This window comes from Aphelocoma coerulescens, chromosome 23 (assembly GCF_041296385.1).
Source record: "Aphelocoma coerulescens isolate FSJ_1873_10779 chromosome 23, UR_Acoe_1.0, whole genome shotgun sequence".
Lineage (NCBI taxonomy): Eukaryota > Metazoa > Chordata > Aves > Passeriformes > Corvidae > Aphelocoma > Aphelocoma coerulescens.
In genome coordinates, this window is record NC_091036.1 from 6,066,310 (window position 1) to 6,092,383 (window position 26,074).

The following is a 26,074-nucleotide window of genomic DNA, read 5'->3' on the forward strand; positions in this document are numbered from 1 at the left end:
GATGCGGTGTAGGCACTGCAATGGCAGCGCTGACGGAGCGGATGAGTTGGTCTCTTCTCATGCCTTTTCCTGGTCTTAAAATCAAGAGTCAGACACGGTTAGAAGGGGAAAAGGGATTTTACCTTGGGATTTATTTTAAGGATCCTTAGGTGCACACGTCCAGGTCATAAGCATCGAGATGAACCCCGCCGAGTCTATCTATGTCTCTCTCTCTCTCCCCAACATCGGGTATATCATTATAGGTGTTACTAATTAGCAGATCTATCAAAGATTCCCCAAGGAGAGGCTCGAGTGAGCCCCCCTCCCCAAGGAGCCTTCCCCTGGATGGTTCTATCTGAGTTTACAGAATGTGTTCTGGAGAGGACCTTGGGCTCTGGGCCACACTGATCCCTGGCTACGAAGCTTCTAAAACGCTGAGCCTCTCAGCTTGACAAGTCCAAAAATGGAGGCAAAAAGCACTGAGAATACAGAAGCTGTAAAAAGGTATAAAAGAAAAGGCAAAAAAAAAAAATCTTCGCGGCATCACCTCCAACCTCAATTACTCCCCGATTCCACAGCTCCCCTCAGGCATCCCTGGGGGGGGGGGGGGGGGCCGGCGGAACCCGGCGCATGCGCGGCGGCGCGCGGGGTGGTCCCGCGGCGGGGCACGGGGCGGGGGAGGGGGTCCCCCTCACGCACACACGGAGAGGGGCGGAGCTTCCGGCGCGGCACTTCCGGCCCCGGCGCTGCGCGGGCGGTGTGGCCGCTGCGCTCCCGCCGCTGTCCCCGCGCTGTCCCCGGCCCGGCCCGGCCCGGCCCGGCGTCCCCTTGCCCGGCACCGCCTCATGCAGCGCCGCGACGACCCCGCCGGCCGCCTGTCGCGGGGGCAGGGACCCGGCGGCCGCGCGCCGCCGCCGCCGCGCCGGCCGCCCCGTGGCGGAGGGGCCCGCGGGGCCGCGAGCGGGGCGCAGCCGCCGCCCGGTGGGGCCGCGGCGGCCGGCGGGGCCTCAGGGCAGGGGGGCTCTGGTGCTTCGGCCCCGCTGGCTGGCGGCAAGATGGAGCCCGAGAACAAGTACCTGCCCGAGCTGATGGCTGAGAAGGACAGCCTGGACCCGTCCTTCACGCACGCCATGCAGCTCCTCACCGCAGGTACCGGGAACCCCCGGCGGGGCGGGCACGGGCGGGGCAGCGGGTCCTGGTGGGTGCTCTGGCTCTGGTGCGAGAGGGGGTTAAAATCGCGTATTTCCTTGTGTGATCTCAGCTTAATCCGCAGAGCCACAAGTTTTGTGTGTGTTATGTTGGTGGTTGTGTTGTATTATATTGTATTCGCCCTTGCGGTGTAACCTCAGCCGGGCAGGAGGAGAATCAAGGGGATGAAAACACTGGCGGGTTGAGATAACCGTTTAATAATTGAAATAAAATGCGATGATAATAGTAAATAACGCTGGTAATAATAAGCGTAACGTTGAGAGGGAGTAGAAACAAGCGATGCCCAATTCCTGACCGCCCACTGAGCGATGCCCACCCCATCCCCGAGCTCCTCCCAAGTCTCTCCCGCAGTTTATAGGATGGGAATGACAGTCCGGGGGGATGGAATGTCCCTTCGGACAGTTCAGGTGACCTGTCCTGGCCACGCTCCCCCCTCCCCCCCCGGTTTGGGGACAGCTCCTCTCCTTTACTGAGAATTCTTGGGGTAAACGCTGCTCGGGAGCAGCCAAAGTATCAGGGTGTTGGTAATGTCATTCCCGTAAAAATCCTCAAAAACAGCTGTTAAGAGTAAAATTAGCTCTGTCCCAGCCGAAATCAGGGCGGCCCTTTCATCCCTGGGGAGAGAGAGGGACCAAAAAGGAACCTTAAAAACCGGGGTGGGATTCCCACGGAGCGCTGCTTGAGTCCCGCTGAGCCATTTCTGGGATTTTTCCCTGCTGGAAATCCGTGTCAGAGCTGGGCTCGTGCTTCTGCCGAGCCTGAGGAGGGACTGGAAATGGCAGTCTTTGTTCTGTGCCCAGCCGAGCCTTCTCCTTCCCCATCGCCGCTGTCCAATCGCCTGGCAGCTCGGATTTCCCTGGATCTCCCCGGTGCAGCTGCTGCACCGCCTTCGGGGCCTCCATCCAGCCGATTCAGCTGCTCCCAGACGCTGGAGTCAGCTTAAAAACGGGAATGAGTTCAAATATTCCCTGCCACTTTCTGCTTTCCGTGCGTGGTGGGGAGCTGGGAGGCTCCCAGAGCAGGAATCTGTTCGGATTTCATCTCTGTGTGAGCTCGCTGGTGCTTAGCCATCCTGCTTTTAAATTATTTATTTTGTCGAGGCTTAAAAATGCAGAGTTTTGGTGCAGCTCTGGAGGTTTTATGAGCTCGTTTAATGCAGGGAATAATTCTTGGGAATTGCTGTCTCTCCCGTTGTGCAAACAACTGGGAGAGATCGTCACGACATCACTCGTCAGCATCTTGAGCTAAATAAATGAGTTTTATAATCCGATTTTCCATCAGTTTAATGGTTTTGATTAATAAAATTCTTCAGCCAGCTCAGCGGTGATGCCTCCCAGCCAAAGGAAATCCAAGGAGTTTGCAAATTCCCACACAAAGAGCAGCGTCCTGCAAAGCCTCCTTCACTTGAGGGGTGTAACGAGGATTTAGGAGGATTTATCCATTTAAAAAATCGCTGATTGCAGCTTCGGGAGGTTCAAAATTGGAACAGCTCCAGCTGTGGATATTTGAAAAATCACTTTCTTTTTTGGGAGCATTCACAGTCCCAGTTCTAGGTGAGATGAGCAGGAAAACGATGAGGAAGAATTTGAGGTAAGATGGTGGCTTTAGGGCAGGTTTTTTGCCTGGATGACCCCCAGAGTGCTCTGGATTCCTGGGAATTTCTGACTGCTCGTGGCACCCTTCGGGGCTGTCGTGTTGGAGAGGCTGCTGTGCCTTGGAATTTCAGTCTGGGCCAAAGCTGTGATGCACAGAGCCAGCACAACTCCAGCAAAATGACTTCCAGACACAGAAATGATCCTGAGTGTCAGCAGAATTCCTCTTCCAGCCTTTTTTTTTCCCTCCAGGAGTGGAAGTTGCTCTGCCTCAGGGAGGGAGCCCTGCAGGAATTCTGCATTCGTTTCTCTTTAAACAACGTGTTGAAGTTGTCTGAAATTCTGTGGTGGTGCTGCAGCTGCATTTTTAGAGGGAATTGGCTTTTTTTGGGAGCAAGGGCAGGGCAGTGATGGGATTCTTATTGATTCCATGGACTCTGGGATGAAAGTGGCTACATTTAGGGTGCTGTTACCCTGAAGCGAAACTGAAAACTGGGATTTCTTGCATTTTCAGATACAATCCGTGTTTCCCTCCTGGGATTTGGGGTCTGTGTGATTTTCCTTTTCTGTAGGAATGAGCAAATCCTTTTTTCCTTTGGATTTCTGCTGTGGAGAGAGAGAGCAAGGGGAGCTGCTGATGGTGTGAAAGACACAGCCCTCTCTGCTTCCCTGCTTTGGGAAGATGGGAGATATCCCACCTGTGTGGTATCCAGGTGTGGGTTTTGGGGTTTTTGGGGGGGAATTTTAGCTGTTTTTATTTCATGGAGAGACTCCAAGGGTCACCTCTGAGCTTCCCAAGGATGTGTGAGCTGTCATTCCATGTGGGGTGGCCAGGAGGGATGGGAATGGGTGGGAAGGGCTGGATTCCAAGCAGGAAGGAGCAGCTGGAGTTGGAACAACACGTGGAAAAGCTGGGAGCAGCTGGAGCTGCTGGGGGACTCCCACACAGAATTCCCTGCTGCCTCTCAGGCCAGATCCAGGCTGTGCATCCTTGGGAGTGGGAAAGGGCTGGGTGGGAGTGTCAGATGGGTGGGTGGTGGCTCCAGAGACCCAAACAGAGGGATTAGAGAGGGCTGAGCTCTCTGGGGATGAGAAGTGTCACCCTGAAGCTCGTTCACACGGAGTCCAGGCTCTCGTGCAATGGAGATTCCCTCAATTGCTGTCTTTCCAAGTGGATATCCTGCCCCCAAACTGCCACCTGAAATTGGCCCCAGCTGTCTCAGGCTGGGTTGTTCTTCCAAAACCATTTCACTGTGGCACTTTTCAGTTTATATTTTGTCCAACCATGGCAATGTTCTCAGCTGCTGTGGCTGCTGTGGCCGTTCCTGTTCCTGCTGCTGTGGCCATTCCCGTCCTCCCTCCTGTGGCCATTCCCGTTCTCCCTCCTGTGGCCATTCCCGTCCTCCCTCCTGTGGCCATTCCCGTCCTCCCTCCTGTGGCCATTCCCGTCCTCCCTCCTTTGGCCATTCCCGTTCTCCCTCCTTTGGCCATTCCCGTCCTCCCTCCTGTGGCCATTCCCGTCCTCCCTCCTGTGGCCATTCCCGTCCTCCCTCCTTTGGCCATTCCCGTCCTCCCTCCTTTGGCCATTCCCGTTCTCCCTCCTTTGGCCATTCCCGTTCTCCCTCCTTTGGCCATTCCCGTTCTTCCTCCTGTGGCCATTCCCGTCCTCCCTCCTGTGGCCATTCCCGTCCTCCCTCCTGTGGCCATTCCCGTTCTCCCTCCTTTGGCCATTCCCGTTCTCACTCCTTTGGCCATTCCTGTCCTCATTCCTTTGGCCATTCCCATTCTCCCTCCTTTGGCCATTCCCATTCTCCCTCCTTTGGCCATTCCTTTTCTCCCTCCTTTGGCCATTCCTGTTCTCCCTCCTGTGGCCATTCCTGTTCTCCCTCCTGTGGCCATTCCTTTTCTCCCTCCTGTGGCCATTCCTTTTCTCCCTCCTGTGGCCATTCCTGTTCCCCCTCCTTTGGCCATTCCTTTTCTCCCTCCTTTGGCCATTCCTGTTCTCTCTCCTTTGGTCATTCCCGTCCTCCCTCCTGTGGCCATTCCTGTTCTCCCTCCTGTGGCCATTCCTGTTCTCCCTCCTTTGGCCATTCCCGTTCTCCCTCCTTTGGCCATTCCTGTCCTCATTCCTTTGGCCATTCCTTTTCTCCCTCCTTTGGCCATTCCCGTTCCCATTCCTTTGGCCATTCCCATTCCCACTCCCTCCCAGCAGCTTCTCCCACCTGTGCCATGTCTCACATCTCACCTTTCCCTCCCCATGCCCCTTCTCCTGGCAGTGCCCTCCCTTCCCAGCAAAGCTCCAAAAGCAGAGCTGCCTGCCCAGGAATCCCAAGCTGGGGGGTGTATTTTGGGGAGGGAAACTGTGGGATTAGGCTTGCCAAATTCTTGAAATCCATCCAGGAACAGGTTGCTGCTTCCCCTTCCTGAGAAATCAAACCAGCTGGGAAGCAGGGAGGGATGGAGGAGCCTCTGCTTTCCTCAGAGGTGCCATCCCCAAACTCTTTGGGGATTTTTGGGGGGGCACAGGGTCAGTATTATTGTGCTGTTCAGGTAATGTTGTAGCCTTACAAATAAAGTGAACATTCCTGTGCTCCCAGAGCACAGCTGTGCTGCAGGCCAGCCTTTCCCATTGATTTTTATTATTAAGGCAAAGCTTGGGCTTAGCTCAGGAGCACAAACGAGGAGCAGCAGCGTTACCAACCCCCTTTACCTGCCCCATAGGAATCCTGCTGAGCCAATCCCTGCCCCACAGGAAGCCCTGGAAAAGCCACTCATGCTGCCAGCCTGCTGACATTCCCCGTGGCAAGCAGGTAACCTTCTCCCAGAAAACCTCTGGAATGGGCCTGGATCCTTCCAGGTATCCGGGTTTGATCCGACAGCTGCTCCTGGTGTCACATCCAGCTCCCCACTGCCCTGGGTTTATCCTTCCTCACCTCTTTCCAGACTCCCCACTTGGATCTGGACGTGTCACTCACGCTGCCCTGAATTCCCAAAGTTTGGAAGAGCTTGGAATTCCTCTGCTGCTCCTTCTCCTCCCCTGTGTTTTATGTTCCATTTCAAGGCATGGAGCTGCTGCTGCTGCTTTTTTTTTTTTGTCTTTTTTGAGTGATTTTTTAAAACTCCTTGTGGCCCTCTCAGAGCAATTCCCAGATGTTTCTGTAGCTTTGGCAGGAGGCAGAGATGGATTTTGCTGGGTGTGAACTGGGATTCAGTGGTTTGCAGGGGCTTTCACCCAGTCCTGTGGTGTTTTCAGGAGGCAGGAAATTCCTGTGTTTAGTTCCATTTTAATTTTTAATTTTAACAGCAATGGATTCCTGTTTAGTTTCATTTTATGAAGGAAGTTTCAGGGTGTTTTATTCTGGATGTGTGTGGAGAAAACACTTGTTTATCTGCAGGATGCATTTTCAGAAAAACAAATTATTTGAGAAGTGGCTTTATGGGGTTTTGAGTTATCCTGAACCAGGCCACCAGTGCAGCCTTTAATTTCCAAATCTTGATTCTTTGCTCTGTTCTGGGAGTTAAATTAAAAAAAAAAATTACATAAAACGAACCAAGGCAGCCCTTTTGTCTTATTTCATAGATTTGGCAGTGCGTGAACTTGAGGGTTTTTTACTTTTGCTTTGTATCTTCAGAAAAATCACTTCTTTTTAAAGCAAAATTCAAGAGATTTCTTTCAAAACGACTCAATTTTGAAAAGTAAGGAGTCATGGTAACACTTTTGTGAGGGAGCCAAGGGGCTGCAGTGAGGAGAAATAGAAAATTCAGTGGTTTTATCACAATTCTGTGCCATGGTTTGAGCCTAGTTTGCAACCCCAAAACCTCTGAGTTCTGTTTAGCTCTTCCAGCTGAAACCCACTTTATTACTGGGCCTATACTAAAAAATAACTCATTAAAATAGAGATTATTTCCTGATTTTTCCTTAAGAGTGGATTTATTTTTTTGTGCCTGTGCTCAGAGATGCTTCTCAGCCCAGGGCTTGTTCCGAGGGGTGACGGTGACCCCTTGTTCCCCTTTGGATGATCCCAGAATATTCCCACATGGATAATACCCCAAGTATCCACCACCATTAAGGTTGGAAAAGACCTCCAGGATCATCAAGTCCATGTGGCAGGCTCGTGGAGCTGTGAGCAGGAGCGTTTCAGGCTCAAGCAGATGGTTTGACATGGCCAGAAATCCCAGGAAATCCAAAATATTGCAGCTGCACGGTGCTGTAAATCCTGCCAGTGACTAAGCAGGCTGCAGTTTGCTCTTGCAGCTCGATCCCAATGCTGTGGATAATCTTGGGAAGTGTCTCTTTCCCCTGGAAAAGGCTCAGGAATTACATTTGCAGGCCTTGGGTTTGCTGGTGAAATGGTTTTTCACCAAGGGTCGTGCTGCTCTCCTGTTAAAGAGCCTGAACTCAGGATTTGGGGTGGATATTAATGATGTGAGTGGTTTTGGGGGGTTTTTTTCTGTTGGAGCAAAGGTTCATCAGGAATTTGGGGTCGTTAGCAATGGATTGGCTCCAAATTTGGATGAATTTGTCATGGAGTTGTTGGGTTTTAATTAAAGATTGTGCGTGACCGGACACCTCTGGAAAGGGAATTCCAGGCAGCTTCCATTTCTTCTGGAAAATGCTGGGGGTTATTCCTGCACAAGGAAAATGCATTAATAACTCAGAAATGCCTGCAAGAGGATTTTCAATCTCCATGTGGCTCATCTCTCAGTGAAAGCTGAATTTCCAGGCAGCTTTGAGGAGGTGTTTGTGTACCAGTCCCTAATTAACTTCCCTTAATGACCCACTTCCAGCAGGTTATTGGGACTGTCCCAGCTCCCCTCAGGCTGCAGCATTCCTTCCCTGCAGCCAGGCAGTTTTAAAACTCATTTTTAATTCACCACAGGCAATTAAAAACCCAAAAATCTTATTTTGAGGGGCAAAAAAATTCGTAGTTGCATTGCTGAGAACTTGTGACACTTTTATGGCTGCACACCTGAGGGTTTAAAAACCCAGTTAGGAATTATTTGTGTGCTAAATCGGAATTTATTTCATGAAATGTGGCTGGGAGAATTTCCTCACCCAGACCACACTGGTGTTTATTGGGAATATTTTCAATTTAACTGAAACTCGTCGTGCCAGGAGGTGTTGCCACCACTAATTAAGGGACAGATTTCAAATAATTCAAGTTGGATCCTAAAAACCTGCTGATTTCTGTCACATGACAGCAAAAATTTATAATTTTCATGTCGTTTGGGCTGGTTTCTTTGTAGATTTAGGGTGGGGGCTGGCAGAGGAAGGCACAGAAGAATTTCCTTGTGGTATTTGGAGGGTTCAATCCTTGCCATGATTCCATCTCTGAATGTTTGAGGAATATAAAGCAGCCCTATTTTTATCTTGTTTAGAAATTGAAAAAATTCAGAAGGGTGAAACAACAAAGAAGGATGAGGAAGAGAACTACCTGGATTTATTTTCCCACAAGAATATGAAACTGAAAGAACGAGTTCTGATCCCTGTCAAACAATACCCCAAGGTGAGGGCCAGAAAAGAGCACCTGAATCTCTGGGATTTGCTTGTTTTCTGTGGGATTTTGTGCCAGGAGTTAATCCAGTGTTCCACTGTGGGATTGGTTTTTTTTTTTTTTATTTTTCCTTTGCAGGCCTGCAGGGTTTTTATTTCGGATATCTTGAATTTTTTCCAGATTGTCTTGGGATAAGTGGTTGTGCCTAGCTGGGATCTGTGATTGCTGGAGCAGATCATTCCATGTGTGGAGCTTTGTGGTTTAAATTTAAGAACTCGTTTAACTCCTTGAAGGTTTGCTGTGAAGCTGCTGCAGAGTAGATGTTGGAATTAAACAGTCCAGGGGTGTTGATTTAGCTTGGTTGTTCTGCTGGAGCTTTTTTTTTTCCCATGAAAAGGAGGGTTTGAAACTGAAATTTTCCATTTGAAACTGAAATTTTTCCATTTGAAACTGAAATTTTCCTTTTGAAACTGAAATTTTCCATTTGAAGCTTAAATTTTCCATTTGAAGCTTAAATTTTCCTTTTGAAGCTTAAATTTTCCTTTTGAAACTGAAATTTTCCTTTTGAAACTGAAATTTTCCTTTTGAAACAAATTTTCCCTTTGAAACTGAAATTTTCCCTTTGAAGCTTAAATTTTCCTTTTGAAGCTTAAATTTTCCCTTTGAAGCTTAAATTTTCCCTTTGAAACTGAAATTTTCCTTTTGAAACTGAAATTTTCCTTTTGAAACTTAAATTTTCCATTTGAAGCTGAAATTTTCCCTTTGAAGCTTAAATTTTCCCTTTGAAGCTTAAATTTTCCCTTTGAAACTGAAATTTTCCTTTTGAAGCTTAAATTTTCCTTTTGAAGCTCAAATTTTCCATTTGAAACTGAAATTTTCCCTTTGAAGCTTAATTTTTCCCTTTGAAGCTCAAATTTTCCTTTTGAAACTCAAATTTTCCTTTTGAAACTCAAATTTTCCTTTTGAAACTGAAATTTTCCCTTTGAAACTGAAATTTTCCCTTTGAAACTGAAATTTTCCTTTTGAAACTCAAATTTTCCTGTGCATTTTTTGGGTGAGGCGAGGAGAAAATGGAGAGTGGTTTGTTTGGTTGTTTGTTTTTTTTTTTTTTTGTCAGCCAACAGAACATTCAGAAAAGAATTTTGTTGAAGCTTTTGAGCTCTGGAGCTGATTTTTGTTTGGTTTTTTTCCTTCATTTCCAGTTCAACTTCGTTGGGAAGATTTTGGGACCTCAAGGCAACACCATTAAAAGACTTCAGGAAGAAACTGGTGCTAAAATCTCTGTACTGGGGAAGGGTTCCATGAGAGATAAAGCCAAGGTAAGGGAAAACACCCACCCACAAAATTCCTTTTTTATGGTGGGAGAATTAGTGGCTCTCCCAGCATTTTCTTAAAAAACTAACCCAGAAAAAGCTTCTCTAAAAGATGAACCACCAAGGTGATAAAATAAGAATTAATCCCAGCTCCTCCCTGAAGAGCCATGCACTAAAGGAATCTTTTCCCCCCTCCATCAAAAGATAAAAAAATCCCCTTTTTTAGCTGCTCCCTCTGAAATCTTTGCATTCTTCTGGAGATGTTGGAGCAGCACATTCCTGATAATCTTTGGTGAATCACAGAGTGCCAGGAGGGGTTTTTTAACAGCAAAAAAACCCATGAAAATCTGGGGAAAAGATGGTTTTTATTTCTTCCTGCTTGTTTTCAAAACTGAGTTTAAGAATAGGCAGAGCTGTAAATTAATTCTGCTTTGACTTTAGCAGCACAAAAAGCTTTTTAACACTTCCAGGTTGTTTGTAACTTCTTAAATAACTGAAAAACAGTCCAAAAACCAGAGATATCTTAAAGAGATCTTAGAGCAGAGGTAGAGGAGCTGTTTGAGGCATGGAGCTCTACAAAGTGGTGTAGAAGAGGCTATTTCAATATTCTGAGGTCAAAACTTGGCTGGCACCAATTAAAAAGGGTGATTTAGTAAAAAAAAAAAACCAGCAATAAAAAGGTGGAAGGTTTTTTCTTACAAAACTCCTCCCATCCATGCTCTGTGCCCAAAATACCTTCCCAACCCCCCCCCCCAAAAAAAAACCCCCATGAAGAGGCAGCAACAAAAAGATGAAAGATTTTTTCCTCCTCAAACTCTATATCCAAAATACCCTTACACACCCTATCAAGGCTCAGAAAAGAGGTAAAAAGAGATCCAAAAAAGAGGTTTTTCTACCTCTTAAACAGATTTTTAAGCCCCTGTGCTGTGCTTTGTTCCAGGAGGAGGAGCTCCGCAAAGGGGGAGATCCCAAATACGCCCATCTCAACATGGATTTGCACGTCTTCATCGAGGTTTTTGGGCCCCCCTGTGAGGCCTATGCCCTCATGGCCCATGCCATGGAGGAAGTCAAGAAATTCCTCGTCCCAGTGAGTGTCCTGCTCCTCTTTTTTTTCTTTCTGAAGGGTGGATCTGGCTCAGGATGGATGAGATTTGCTCCTCCTGCTTGTAGCTGATTTGAGCTGGAGTGTGGCAGCTTTGTAGAATCCTTCAGGAGGGTGGTTTTTATTCCCCTAATCGTGATTAAAAAGGCAAAATTCCCAGAGGAAACACTTGGAGCGGGGATTTCTCTCCCAGGATGAGCTGTGGGTGCCAGGTTGAGTGGGAAAATGAGTTTTGTCGTGGGAGAGATTTCTTGGATGGCTTCCCCCTGACTTGGAACTAAAAATCCAGCTGGAAAACTTCATTGTCAGGTCAGGGATTAAACACAGAGGTGTTGAAGGGGGTGAGGATGAAGAGGGTGACTGCCCAGGCAGCTCAGTTGTTGAGTTTTGTGGCTTTTTTCTGAGTTAAATTGATATTTATACAGCTTTAAGTGTGAAAAAAAGCTCTTTTTGCAAAGCAGGTTTTCCTACCTTTCCTGCCTCTTGTCACTGGCTCGGGGATGTGTTTTCCTGCTGAACCTTTTTAATGCCTTCATGGCCAAATTCCTGTCATTTTGTGCCAGTGGGTGACAGGATTGTGCTGGAATTTTGCCTCCGAGGGTGGCAGAACTTGGAGGAGTCTCTCCCATGCTTTTAAAATTCAAATTGGTTATTAAATGAGGGGAAAAAAATGGGGAAGTTCCCACCTCTGGTGGGAGATTCCTCGCTCTGTGGTGTTGCTGTGGCACTGGGGAGGCCCTGGCTGGGAGGCTCAGGGTGGAGTGTCCTGGATCCTCTCAGATCTTCCCCCTCCTGTGCCAGAAACCCACGAGGGATATGTAAGGAATTATGGATATCTCTGGATTATTAATTCAGGCTGAACGTGTGTGAGATATTCAGCGTGACTGAAATAAGATTGCAGTGGGATAGGGAGCACTGGGATGGTGCTGGGATCACCAAGGGACACTGGAATGGTGTTTGGATCACCAGGAGCCACCAGGATGGTCCTGGAATCACCAGGGACCCCTGGGATGGTTCTGCAGTCACCAGGGAGCACTGGGATGGTGCTGGGATCACCAGGGAGCACCAGGATGGTGCTGGAATCACCAAGGACTACTGCGATGGTTCTGCAGTCACCAGGGACTACTGGAATGGTGCTGGGATCACCAAGGGGGCACTGGGATGGTGCTGGGATCACCAGGGAGCACCAGGATGGTGCTGGGATCACCAAGGGACACTGGAATGGTGTTTGGATCACCAGGAACCACTGGGATGGTTCTGGGATCACCAGGGAGCACTGGGATGGTGCTGGATCACCAGGGAGCACTGGGATGGTTCTACAGTCACCAGGGACTACTGGAATGGTGCTGGGATCACCAAGTGGGCACTGGGATGGTGCTGGGATCACCAAGGGGGCACTGGGATGGTGCTGGAATCACCAAGGGAGCACTGGGATGGTGCTGGGATCACCAGGGGAGCACTGGGATGGTGCTGGAATCACCAGGGAGCACTGGGATGGTTCTGCAGTCACCAGGGACTACTGGAATGGTGCTGGGATCACCAAGGGGGCACTGGGATGGTTCTGGGATCACCAGAGAGCACTGAGATGGTGCTGGGATCACCAGGAAGCACTGGGATGGTGCTGGGATCACCAGGGACTACTGGATAGTGCTGGGATCACCAAGGGACACTGGGATGGTTCTGGGATCACCAGGGGAGCACTGGGATGGTGCTGGAATCACCAGGGAGCACTGGGATGGTGCTGGGATCACCAGGGAGCACTGGGATAGTGCTGGGATCACCAGGGACTACTGGGATAGTGCTGGGATCACCAGGGAGCACTGGGATAGTGCTGGGATCACCAGGGAGCACTGGGATGGTGCTGGGATCACCAGGGAGCACTGGGATAGTGCTGGGATCACCAGGGAGCACTGGGATGGTGCTGGGATCACCAGGGAGCACTGGGATGATGCTGGGATCACCAGGGAGCACTGGGATGGTGCTGGGATCACCAGGGAGCACTGGGATGGTGCTGGGATCACCAAGGGAGCACTGGGATAGTGCTGGGATCACCAGGGACTACTGGGATGGTGCTGGGATCACCAGGGACTACTGGAATGGTGTTTGGATCACCAGGAGCCACCAGGATGGTCCTGGAATCACCAGGGACCCCTGGGATGGTTCTGCAGTCACCAGAGAGCACTGGGATGGTGCTGGGATCACCAGGAAGCACTGGGATGGTGCTGGGACCACTGGAATGGTTCTGGGTGACCTTCTCTGCCCCTTTAGTCCCCAAAGAAGGGATCTGCCAGCAACACACTGCATCCCTCAGGATGTGAAAAGCCAGCTTGGATTTGGATTTGGGTTTGCTCTGCATCCCAACCCTTTCCTTTGGGAATGGGAAGGCTGTGGAGTTACCTTGTGGGGGCTCATTGCCCCTTTAAATGGGGGCTGTGGGGTGAGACTTGCCTGGGCTCTCCCCACATAAACCCTCCTGACATCCCTGGGATGCTGGGAACATCAGGACCTGCTGCTGGAACCTTCTTGGGAAAAGCTGCAGCAAATCCCAGTAAAACCACCCAGACCTGAACCGAGATCCATCCCAGCACAGCATCCTGTGATATCCTGGAGCTGTTCTCTGGAGCTGACTCTCTCCTGGTTTTTTTTTAGGATATGATGGATGATATCTGCCAGGAGCAGTTCCTGGAGCTCTCCTATCTCAACGGGGTCCCGGAGCCCAACCGCGGCCGAGGCGTCCCCGGACGGGGCCGGGGAGCAGCCCCACCTCCCCCTCCACCCGTTCCAAGGTATTCCCAAAATCCCAGCCCTGGGAATGCTGGATTTTGCTCACAGTTGTGCTGTCAGGGGAGGTTAAGCAGCTTCTTTTTGCACATCAGCTGCTGGGCCTGACCTTGGAATCCGGCCAAGGTTTTCCAGCTGGTTTGGAGCGCAGTGTTTGGGATGTAATCCAACACAGGGTGGTTTGGGATGGCTGGAATCAATAATTTCCTAAAGGAGCCTCTCAGAAAGGGGCCTGGCTGTTGCTGGATGTGCTGCAGCCCTCAGCATTCTCAATTGGAGCTGCCCATCCTTGCAGAGCTCTGGGGTGGCATCGTTCTGTCCTGGCTGTCGATGCTCGGGGGTAAATTGGCAATAAAACTGTTCCCTCAGTCCTGGCCTCACTCCCTGATCTGTGGGGTGGTGCTTTTCCTTCTGCCTGCAGTGTCCCTGCCCATGTCCTCAGTGATCCTGAGGGATCTGGAGGGCTGGGAGTGATCCCAAATAAGTGGGAGAGGCTCCTTTAAAGTGAAATTCGCTGCCCAAAGTTCTGTATCAGATTTATTTCTTTGTCTGTCTACAGCTTCCTCTATCCCCAAAAGTCCTGATCCTGACTCTGGGCTGTAGATCTGCTCAAAAATGGGATTTAAATGTCATCAGGAGGCCTCTCCTTGGCTGTGTGGAGCCACTTGGGCTCAGTGTGACTCAGTAGGCAAAGCTTAGCTAATCTGAATTATGTAGAAGTCCCAACTTAGGCTGGGCTGAACCAAAATTTAGTGATTTAACCCCAAAGGGCAACCAAGGCCCGCTCACTCATTCACTCCCCACTCATGGGATGGGGAGAGAATGGGAAGGGTGGAAGTGAGGGAATTAATGGGCTGGGATAAAATTCAATGGGAAAAGCAAAGTAAAACAAGGAATTCATTCCCTGCTTCCTTGGGAACACACTCCAGAGGTTCCCCCGTGCCTCCTGCTCCTCCCCTCAGCTATGGCTGCATTTCTTGTCTTCCTACACCTGTACCAGCAGAATTCCCACCCCCAGGAGGGTTTTGTGCCTCCTCCAGCACAACAACGTTCGTTTTCGTGCTGCTACAGAATTCCAGGCTCCGTTCTTGGCACCTCTGTTTCACTCCTGACAACAAAACCAGAAAATCCCCATCCTCAGTGAGCTGCAGCTCTTCACAACCCCTTTTTCTTTCCTTTCCAGGGGCCGTGGGGTTGGTCCTCCCCCTCCTCCTCCTCCTCCCCCACGGGGGGCTCTGGTTCGAGGAGCCCCCGTGCGCGGGGGCATCGCCCGGGGGGCCACGCTGGCCCGGGGGGTGCCCCCTCCCCCGGCGGTGCGGGGCGCTCCGGCCCCCCGGGCACGGGCAGCTGGCATCCAGAGGATACCCCTGCCCCCTCCCCCCGCACCTGAGACCTACGAGGAATACGTAAGGAATGGGGGATTTACCGGGGGAAGGGGTGTGGGGTGGTCAGGGTGGGTGGTGGGAGGTTGTGGTGGGATAGGGATCACTGGGGATCATTGGGAATGGAGTTGGGGTCGCCAGGGATCATTGGGATCGCCAGGGATTGTTGGGAATGGAGTTGGGGTCGCCAGGGATCATTGGGATCGCCAGGGATCATTGGGAATGAGGTTGGGATCGCCAGGGATTGTTGGGAATGGAGTTGGGGTCACCAGGGATCACTGGGATCACCAGGGATCATTGGGAATGGGGTTGGGATCACCAGGGATCATTGGGATCGCCAGGGATCGTTGGGAATGGGGTTGGGATCACCAGGGATCATTTGGATCACCTGGGGCTGCTGGGAATGGTGTTGGGATCGCCAGGCATCATTGGGAATGGAGTTGGGGTCACCAGGGATCATTGGGATCGCCAGGGGCTGCTGGGAATGGTGTTGGGATCGCCAGGCATCATTGGGAATGGAGTTGGGGTCACCAGGGATCATTGGGATCACCAGGGGTCATTGGGAATGGAGTTGGGGGTCACCAGGGATCATGGGGATCACCAGGGGTCACCGGGAATGGAGTTGGGGTCACCAGGGATCATGGGGATCTCCAGGGACCCTTGGGAATGGTGTTGGGGTCACCAGGGATCATTGGGATCACCAGGGACTGTTGGGAATGGAGTTGGGATCATCAGGGACCCCTGGGATGGTTGTGGGATCAAAAGGGACCCTTCAGATGATGTTGGGATGGTGCTGGGATCACCAGGGATCGCTGGGATGGTGTTGGGATCATCAGGGACCCCTGGAATGGTTCTGGGACCACCAGGGACCCCTGGGGTGGTTCTGGGATCACCAGGAAGCACTGGGATGGTTCTGGGATCACCAGGGACCACTGGAATGGTTCTGGGATCACCAGGGACCCCTGGGATGGTTCTGGGATCACCAGGGAGCACTGGGATGGTGCTGGGATCACCAAGGACCACTGGAATGGTTCTGGGATCACCAGGGAGCACTGGGATGGTGCTGGGATCACCAGGGACCCCTGGGATGGTTCTGGGATCACCAGGGACCCCTGGGATGGTTCTGGGATCACCAGGGAGCACTGGGATGGTGCTGGGATCACCAAGGACCACTGGAATGGTTCTGGGATCACCAGGGAGCACTGGGATGGTGCTGGGATCACCAGGGACCCCTGGGATGGTATTGGGATCACCAGGGACCACTGGGATGGTTCTGGGATCACCAAGGACCCCTGGGATGGTGCTGGGTGACCTCCTCGGCCTCTTTAGCCCTCAGAGCAGGGAACTCCAGGTGTCCTAAATCCAGAGTAAGGGTTGGTTTTTATAAAAGAAGTTTTCTGTGGCTGTCAGGGCACGGTGTAAAAAATGACATCCAAAAATGGATGGAATTCGCATTTCACGCTCTCTTTCTGCAAGGGAATTCTTCAGGAAGCATCAAAAATGCCCTAAAAAGTCAATATTGGAATGAACAGGGGGGTGTTTCAAGCCCTATAACTCGGCAGCACCCTTCTGCCAAGCTAATTTTGGCATTTGTGCTGTTGGTGTTCCAAAGGGAAAATGGGAAACTGGTTTGGATGCACAAGAGCATTTTTTGGGAATGATCACAAATCCTGAGACACCTGAAAATTGGGTTTTTCTTCTCAGCAAAATGTTGTGGGTTTTTTCACTGAAAAGTTCAAAGTTTGGGGGTTGTAAATGTGGGGTTTAGATGACACAAAATTATGGAATTAGGGAGGGATCCCCAGGGATCCTCCAGCCCAGCTCCTGGCCTTGCACAGACACCCCAAAATCCCACCCTATGCATCCCTGGGAGCATTATCCTGGAGCTCTGCCCATTCCCTGGGGAGCCTTTCCAGTGCCCAGCACCCTCTGGGGGAAGAACCTTTCCGTGGTAACACAGTTCCAGCTCTCCTGGCACACGGATTTATGGAGCCTTGGAGATGGAATGATTTCTAAATAAATACAAATATGATTTATCCCTGCCGAGCCACGGAGCACAGCAGGGCTCTGCTGCCTCCACGCTGGGCCTGAGCCCTTTCCCTGTGGCAGGGCAGGATTTCCAGGCTCCTCTGGAAGCTGCTGTAGGTTGGATTTGGTTCTTCCACTCCTCTTTTGTCCTTTTTTTTGTGACATTTTTGTCCCCACCCTCCCCAGGGCTACGATGACACGTACGCAGACCAGAGCTACGAGGGGTACGAGGGCTACTACAGCCAGGGCCAAGGGTGAGTTGGCTTCCCTTTTCCCAAAGGAATGCTGCATGACCTTTTTCCCTGGTTTTTTAAATCCCATTTTAAGCCAATGGAAACATTCCTGAGCTGTGGAGTTCTGCTGGAATCCAGGGAATGACACCGATTTTTGGGGAAGGGGTGGGAATGGGATTTCCCTGGGTGTAACCACCTCGTTGCTTTTCCAGGGACACAGAATATTATGATTATGGACATGGGGAGCCACAGGAAACCTATGAAGCTTATGGTATGTCTGGGAATTTTGGGATAGGGAAAAGGTTGGGAATTGCTTGTGGTCAATTTTCAGGTTTTCCAATGTGTGGACAAAAAAAAATCTGAGGAGAAGCTCGAGTGGTTTTTGTGGTGATTTTATCTAGGTCTGAACAAGGTTGCTGGGGGTTTAGATTCTTATCAAATTTGATTGTCTCAAAGGTGAGGCTTTAAAAAAAAATCCCATTTTTTAACTCTGGAAATGTCTTCATTTCCTTGTAGCTTTAGAATATTTCAGGAGGTCTGGATTTCCACCCACAGCACTTGTGCTGCAGTCTGGTTCTCCTGGGCTGGATTTGATGTGGTTCCATCTGCTTCCTCTATCCTCAAAAGCCCTGATCCTGACTCTGGGCTGTAGATCTGCTCAAAAATGGGATTTAAATATCATCAGGAGGCCTCTCCTTGGCTGTGTGGAGCCACTTGGGCTCAGTGTGACTCAGTAGGCAAAGCTTAGCTAATCTGAATTATGTAGAACTCCCAACTTAGGCTGGGCTGAACCAAAATTTAGTGATTTAACCCCAAAGGGCAACCAAAACCCTGCTCACTCATTCACTCCTCACTCATGGAATGGGGAGAGAATGGGAAGGGTGGAAGAGAGGGAATTAATGGGCTGGGATAAAATTCAGTGGGAAAAGCAAAGTAAAACAAGGAATTAACAAACACCATCACTCCAAAGGTCCCCTCTGCCTCCTGCTTCCCATTTATTTTTGAAGCCAGGCTTGGAATGGCATCTGGATGTGGCAATGAGAAGGAATCATTGTCCTCTGTCCCCACACAAGCCTGGGCTGCTCTGGGCTGAGCCAGAGTTCATTTTCCTCCCGTTTTCCTCTGGGATCCAGTCTGGATTTGTGCTGATGATCCAGAGGAGTTTTCTTCTTGTTGGGCAGGGCTTAGACACAACCAAGGCCTTTCCTGCTCCTCACACAGGGAAATTGGGAGGGGACCCCAAGGAATTTTCCAGACCACATAACATCCCAAATTCCCAAAGCTCTCCAGCGAGCTGCTTAAAGGCTTGGAATTCCATGTGGTTGGAACCAGTCCCTGTCACATCTGAGTGAGGGCAGGGAGTGACATTCACAACCAGCTGGAGGGGCTTCCTGGGACCCCTGGGAGCTGGGAATTCAGGATTATTCTGCTGGCAATGGCAGAATTAGGGAAGCAGCGTTGTTGTCTCCTGCTCACCCTGCTCCGAGGCCGGAGTTCCAATCCAGGAGCCTCAGGATGTTCCCTGCTCTGGGTTTAAATCCAAACCCAGGTGCGTGAGCAGGGATGTTTTCCAGCACAGCTGCTCCCAAGAACTCTTGGCTCTTCCCAGGGTTTGCCTGTGTTCACTCCCAGAGGACAAAGAGCCCTTTGTCCCTCCTGCTTGCTCCGAGCTGGCCGGGACTGGGAGGCCACAACGCTCCTGGGACGGAGCTGCCCCAGCTCCTCTGTTTATCCACAACGATTTCCTTGGCTCTCTGCTTCCCTGAAAACAGAATTAGGGGGAAAAAAAAAATCACAGAGCTGGGCCAGAGATAGTTGGGAGAAAGCAGGAATGTGGTGGGAGGAAGGGGTTTGGTGTTTTGGGACGTTGGATTTGAGGACGCAGCAATCAGGGATGGATGTTGCAAGGAAACTCTGTTTGCTTTTTTCGTGGAATTCTGGAATGGTTTGGAGCAAAAGGGACCTTCAAGATCATCCCCTGCCATGGGACACCTTCCACTGTGCCAGGATTGCGTGGCCAGGAGGGTTTGGGATGTGCTGGGGGGTGCCCTGTCCTGTTGCTGGTGCAGCACTGGCAGGTGTGTCTTGTCTGCTCCCAAAAAATGTGAATTCTCCTGTGTTTTCAAAGGGATGGAGCAGCAAATGGTTTGGGGGAGCTCTTTTGGTGGATCACGAGCTGTTGTGGGGGATCAGGAGTTGTTCTTGGAGCTGTTTGGGAGGATCACGAGCTGGATTTTGGGGGATTATGAGCTCTTTTGGGGGATCTCGAGCTGTTTTGGTGGAGCTGTTTTGGGGATCACTTTTGGTGCATCACAAGCTGGATTTTGGGGGATCACAAGCTGGTTTGGGGCATTATGAGCTGCTTTGAAGCATCACGAGCTCTTTTGGGGGATCTCAAGGTGTTTGGGAGATCACGAGGTGGGTTTTGGGGGGTCACGAGCTGGATTTTGGGGGATCTTGAGCTGGATTTTGGGGGATCATGAGCTGGATTTTGGGGGATCATGAGCTGGATTTTGGGGGATCTTGAGCTGTTTTGGGGATCACTTTTGGTGGATCATGAGCTGGTTTTGAGGGATCACAAGCTGCTTTGAAGGATCATGAGCTCTTTTGGGGGTTCTTGAGCTGTTTTGGGGGATTATGAGCTCTTTTGGGGGATCTCGAGCTGTTTTGGGGATCACTTTTGGTGCATCACAAGCTGGATTTTGGGGGATCACAAGCTCTTTTGGGGCATTATGAGCTGCTTTGAAGCATCACGAGCTCTTTTGGGGGACCTCAAGCTGTTTTGGGAGATCACGAGGTGGATTTTGGGGGATCTTGAGCTGGATTTTGGGGGATCACGAGCTGGATTTTGGGGGATCACGAGCTGGATTTTGGGGGATCATGAGCTGTTTTGGTGGAGCTGCTTTGGGGGATCACTTTTGGTGGATCATGAGCTGGTTTTGAGGGATCACAAGCTGCTTTGAAGGATCATGAGCTCTTTTGAGGGATCTCGAGCTGTTTTGGGGCATTATGAGCTGTTTTGGGGGATCTCAAGCTGTTTTGGGAGATCAGGAGCTGTTTTGGGGGATCACGAGCTGGATTTTGGGGCATTATGAGCTGTTTTGGTGGAGCTGTTTTGGGGGATTTTGAGCTATTTTGGGGAGCTGTTTTGGGGGATGATGAGCTGTTTTGAAGCATCACGAGCTCTTTTGGGGGATCACGACGTGTTTTGGGGGATCAGGAGCTGTTGTGGGGGATCAGGAGCTGGATTTTGGGGGATTATGAGCTGTTTTGGGGGATCAGGAGCTGGATTTTGGGGGATCAGGAGCTGGATTTTGGGGCATTATGAGCTGTTTGGTGGAACTGTTTTGGTGGAGCTGTTTTGGGGATCACTTTTGGTGGATCATGAGCTGGTTTTGAGGGATCACAAGCTGCTTTGAAGGATCATGAGCTCTTTTGGGGGATCTCGAGCTGTTTTGGGGGATCTCAAGCTGTTTCAGGAGATCAGGAGCTGTTTTGGGGGATCATGAGCTGGATTTTGGGGCATTATGAGCTGTTTTGGGGGATCTTGAGCTGTTTGAGGAGATCACGAGCTGGATTTTGGGGGATCACAAGCTGGATTTTGGGGCATTATGAGCTGCTTTGAAGCATCACGAGCTCTTTTGGGGGATCACAAGCTCTTTCTCTGGCATCACAATCTCTTTTGGGGGATCACAATCTCCTTTGGGGGATCACAATCTCCTTTGTGGGATCACAGTCTCCTTTGTGGGATCACAATCTCCTTTGTGGGATCACAATCTCCTTTGTGGGATCACAATCTCCTTTGTGGGATCACAGTCTCCTTTGTGGGATCACAATCTCCTTTTGTGGGATCACAATCTCTTTTGTGGGATCACAATCTCCTTTTGTGGGATCACAATCTCTTTTGTGGGATCACAATCTCCTTTTGTGGGATCACAATCTCCTTTTGTGGGATCACAATCTCCTTTGTGGGATCACAATCTCCTTTGTGGGATCACAGTCTCCTTTTGTGGGATCACAGTCTCCTTTGGAGGATCACAATCTCCTTTGTGGGATCACAACTTTTCTGTGGGATCACAATCTCCTTTTGTGGGATCACAATCTCCTTTGGGGGATCACAGTCTCCTTTGTGGGATCACAATCTCCTTTTGTGGGATCACAATCTCCCTTTGTGGGATCACAATCTCCTTTGGGGGATCACAATCTCCTTTTGTGGGATCACAATCTCCTTTGTGGGATCACAATCTCCTTTGTGGGATCACAATCTCCTTTGTGGGATCACAATCTCCTTTTGGGGGATCACAATCTCCTTTTGTGGGATCACAATCTCCTTTTGTGGGATCACAATCTCTTTTGTGGGATCACAATCTCCTTTTGTGGGATCACAATCTCCCTTTGTGGGATCACAATCTCCTTTGGGGGATCACAATCTCCTTTTGTGGGATCACAATCTCCTTTGTGGGATCACAATCTCCTTTGTGGGATCACAATCTCCTTTGTGGGATCACAATCTCCTTTTGGGGGATCACAATCTCCTTTTGTGGGATCACAATCTCCTTTTGTGGGATCACAATCTCCTTTGTGGGATCACAATCTCCTTTTGTGGGATCACAATCTCCTTTGGGGGATCACAAGCTTTTCTGTGGGATCACAATCTCCTTTTGTGGGATCACAATCTCCTTTTGTGGGATCACAATCTCCTTTTGTGGGATCACAGTCTCCTTTGTGGGATCACAATCTCCTTTGGGGGATCACAGTCTCCTTTGTGGGATCACAATCTCCTTTTGTGGGATCACAATCTCCTTTGTGGGATCACAATCTCCTTTTGTGGGATCACAGTCTCCTTTGTGGGATCACAATCTCCTTTGGGGGATCACAATCTCCTTTGTGGGATCACAATCTCCTTTGGGGAATCACAAGCTCTTTCTGGGGGATCACAAGCTTTTCTGTGGGATCACAATCTCCTTTTGTGGGATCACAATCTCCTTTGGGGGATCACAAGCTCCTTTGTGGGATCACAATCTCCTTTTGTGGGATCACAATCTCTTTCTGTGGGATCACAATCTCCTTTTGTGGGATCACAGTCTCCTTTGTGGGATCACAATCTCCTTTGTGGGATCACAAGCTTTTCTGTGGGATCACAATCTCCTTTTGGGGGATCACAATCTCCTTTGTGGGATCACAATCTCCTTTTGTGGGATCACAATCTCCTTTTGTGGGATCTCAATCTCCTTTTGGGGGATCACAATCTCCTTTGGGGGATCACAATCTCCTTTTGTGGGATCACAATCTCCTTTTGTGGGATCTCAATCTCCTTTGGGGAATCACAAGCTTTTCTGTGGGATCACAATCTCCTTTTGTGGGATCACAAGCTTTTCTGTGGGATCACAATCTCCTTTTGTGGGATCACAATCTCCTTTTGTGGGATCACAAGCTTTTCTGTGGGATCACAATCTCCTTTGTGGGATCACAATCTCCTTTTGTGGGATCACAATCTCCTTTGGGGAATCACAAGCTCTTTCTGGGGGATCACAAGCTTTTCTGTGGGATCACAATCTCCTTTTGTGGGATCACAATCTCTTTGGACGCCGCTTTTTTTCAGGACCACCCCACCCCCCTTTTCCCCACCCCATTTTTAAGGCTGACCCCCCACAACTCCTCCCCCACCCCTGACTTTTCTCCTCCTTTTCCCCACAGGCCAAGATGACTGGAATGGAACCCGGCCCTCCCTGAAGGCCCCTCCGGCCAGGCCAGTGAAGGGGGGCTACAGAGAGCACCCCTATGGACGCTACTAAAACACAAAAATGAGGGAAAAAATCCCAATTTAGGAGCAAACAGTTGTTACTGGTTCTTGTATCTCCCAGGATTCCCGTTGCTTTACCCACACCACACAAGTAATTGTCTCCCTGTTTTTCTTCCTGGCCCCTTTTTTTTCCCCTCCCCGCTCCATCCTCACCTTGCATTTTTGGCTTCTGTACGTAGGAACTTTTTGGAGATGAGTTTAAATAGATTTAGAGGAGAAGTTTTTAATTTTTATTATTCTTATTTTTTGGGGGGGTTTTTTTCTTTTTTTTTTTTTTTTTTCTTCTTCTTCACTGTGTAGGTGGCCTTTTCTTTCTTTGTCGTTTTAGGTAAAAAAAAAAACCACAACTGTACCTTTTTTAAGGAAAAAAACAAAGAAAAAAACAAAAAAAAAAACACAAAAAAAAAAAAGCTAAAAATATGTTAGTTTCCAAAGTGAAATGCTTTGCTTAGCAGTTATGAAATTAAGGTTTTGTTAAAACTTTTAAAGTTTGTTTTAAAGGATCCCATAAAGGTTGTAGTTGCAGAATCCCCAAGTAGGCTACATTTCAAAATTCAGGGTTATTTCTAAGAATTAAAATCATAATGTAACAGTAGTGGCTGCCACCATTTTAAAAAAAAAATATATATATAACTTCAGATGCCAAACCTTTAAAAGGAGATTGCTGGTGAATCTTGAAGTTTAAATTTTAACCCAAAGCATCCTCAAAACAAATTAAATAGCATTTTCTAAAGAGAATTGACTTAAAACAAAAATTAGGTTGGTAAAAAAATTGACTTTTCTTATGTGGATTTTGAAATCTAGCCCCCCCCGTGCAGTGTTGAGATATGCTTGGGAAGATTTTTCCAGTGGAAAGGGGTTCTTAGTTTGGTTCTAAATGAACAACTTTTAAGGGGAAAAAATACAAAGCATGGCTCTAATTGCCCAGTGTTTGATAGTAGAAAGAATATTCCATGGGTAGGCCTGTCAAATTCTCATTTTTTGTAGTGCTTGGGGGCAGAAAATCCGAGACAAATTCCAAACCCACCCAAAAAAAGAGACAAAATCTGAATTTTCAGCAGTCCCAGCGACTTGTTCAAGTGTATCTCAGCACGAGCTTTGCATAAAGAGGGACACTGCAGCTGTAAAACGAATAAAACAAATTTTAAAAAAAAGCTAAAAAATGATCCAAAATTTCACTTTGTACATAAGAGAAAGTCCTAATTGGATTTGTGCACTGTCCTCCCACTCTGTTCTGGAAGAGAAAAAATGCTACATGTGTAAAGCCTGCCTAACTAGGTAGCTAAAAACGTGTCACAATGTCTGTGGAATTTGTCAATAAAGTTTAGTCCTTTTTTAATCCAAGTAAATGTGATGAATTGTCATTTGTTTTTTGGAGGTTTTTGGTTTTGTTTTTTTTTTCCAATAACTTTAAGGCTAAAGCTAATTTGTCTTTATTATTATTATTATTATTATTATTATTATTAATATTATCATTATTATCATTATTATTATAATTATTACTATTATAATTATCACTATTATTATAACTTATTATCACTATTATTATCTCTATTATTAATTATCACTATTATTATCACTATTATTATCACTATTATTATCACTATTATTATCACTATTATTATCACTATTATTATCACTATTATTATCACTATTATTATTACTAATATTATTATTATTATTACTATTTTTAAACTGTGGAGGCATTTCTAAAAATGGTGGTTTTTTGGTCATTCTCATGCCAAAAAAAAAAAAAAAAAAAAGGAAATTTTTCGAGCTCCTTGAGCTTAAATTTATTTTTAAATATATATTTATATGAAAAAGACAAAGAACAAATTGTTTTTCACCCCCTGGAAGTTGCTGAAAGCAGTTTTGAGCCTGGACTGTGGCAGAAATCTGAATTTGGAAAGTGTTTGCTGGTTCTTTGCTTGATGATTCCGATTTCAGGTGGCCTCAGAGGATATTCCAGAGGCTGGCAGGGCTGGTTGAAGTAGGAATGCTGAGAATTCCAAGGAAGTTGCTTTCTGTAACCCCTTCCCTTGGCTAAGATGATGCCCTTCCTGCTTCCAGGCAGCTTTTACTTGGAAAAAAACCACTTTAAAAATGGATTTTTCTTGGTGGCCGGTGCTGCAGCTGCTCCTCAAATCCTTTCTGAGAGGGGTGTGGATGTGTAGATATTTAAGATTTCTATTTCTAGTTAAGATTTCTATTTAAAAGTTAATGCTTCCTGGTTTGTATTTCCCATCCAGCAGAAGAATTTGGAATTTTTAGGGGGAGAGGATTAAACTGCTCGGGGGTGAAAAATCGAATTTTAGGGAAAAACAAAAAAAAAAAACCAAACAACTGCTTGTGGCAGCGCATGAGGGGAATATTTAAAAAATAAAACCACACAAAAGTTGTATTTGTAGATCTGTTATTAAAGTGCAAATAACTGAATTTTCAACACTGGTTTGGAGTCAGCTTTCAGGGCATAATGTGATGAAAAGATCAGCCTATGCCCCCCTTTTAAAGGAAAATTATCAGCAGGAGAAATCAGGATGTGTAAAGCTAACAGGCATCGCAAAGCCCAAAAAGGTAACCTAAATGTCTGATTTTAATATAGCACATTTCTCTTTTCCATAAACTCGTGACGTAAACTTTTACCCAGCCAACCCTTCAGATGTTAATTTAATGTAAAAGGGGAAAGGAAAAAAAAAACCAGCAAAAAAAAAACACCACAAAAAAACCCACAAAACAAACCTGACAAAAACACCCCCCCTCCCCAAAAAACCAACAACAAAAAAAATGTTTAAAATATAAACATTTAAAAACAACCCACATGGCTCCAGCATAAATTAGCAATAACTTTTAATAACGTGCCCTTGGCAAATGCACTGTGATGGAATGTGGGCCAGAAGGAACCTTTAAATATCCTGTATTTTTAAAGGATAAAGGATGGAAAACCGACATGAATCCAAGCTAGTCTTGCTACTGCCCCACCCCCCCCCAAAAAAAACCCCAAATTCTGCTCAGTTGTTTAAAAAAATCAACTTTTTAGCCCCCCCAGTATTGCTGTTTCCTGTGAAATGTCCATAGCTCAGCTGAAGTTGCATGTTTTTCCTTCATGTGTAATTGCATGCAGGAATCTTCTCTTTTTCTTTCTTTCTCCTTATTTTTT

At 48.1% G+C, this 26,074-nt stretch overlaps 1 protein-coding gene across 2 annotated transcripts in view; it reads left to right on the plus strand.

The window, feature by feature from the left end:
- Window positions 1–719: 719 nt before the first annotated feature.
- The window catches only part of KHDRBS1 (KH RNA binding domain containing, signal transduction associated 1), a 29,393-nt gene continuing 4,038 nt past the window's right edge, over window positions 720–26,074 (plus strand). For both annotated transcript variants that reach the window (XM_069035847.1, XM_069035844.1), the window contains exons 1-9: window positions 720–1,128; window positions 8,160–8,287; window positions 9,478–9,594; window positions 10,529–10,675; window positions 13,340–13,476; window positions 14,655–14,877; window positions 17,068–17,135; window positions 17,327–17,385; window positions 22,812–23,008. In XM_069035847.1, the coding sequence (XP_068891948.1) occupies window positions 825–1,128; window positions 8,160–8,287; window positions 9,478–9,594; window positions 10,529–10,675; window positions 13,340–13,476; window positions 14,655–14,877; window positions 17,068–17,135; window positions 17,327–17,385; window positions 22,812–22,909 (1,281 nt within the window). In that variant the 5' untranslated portion in view covers window positions 720–824 and the 3' untranslated portion in view covers window positions 22,910–23,008. The remainder of the gene's footprint in view (window positions 1,129–8,159; window positions 8,288–9,477; window positions 9,595–10,528; window positions 10,676–13,339; window positions 13,477–14,654; window positions 14,878–17,067; window positions 17,136–17,326; window positions 17,386–22,811; window positions 23,009–26,074) is intronic.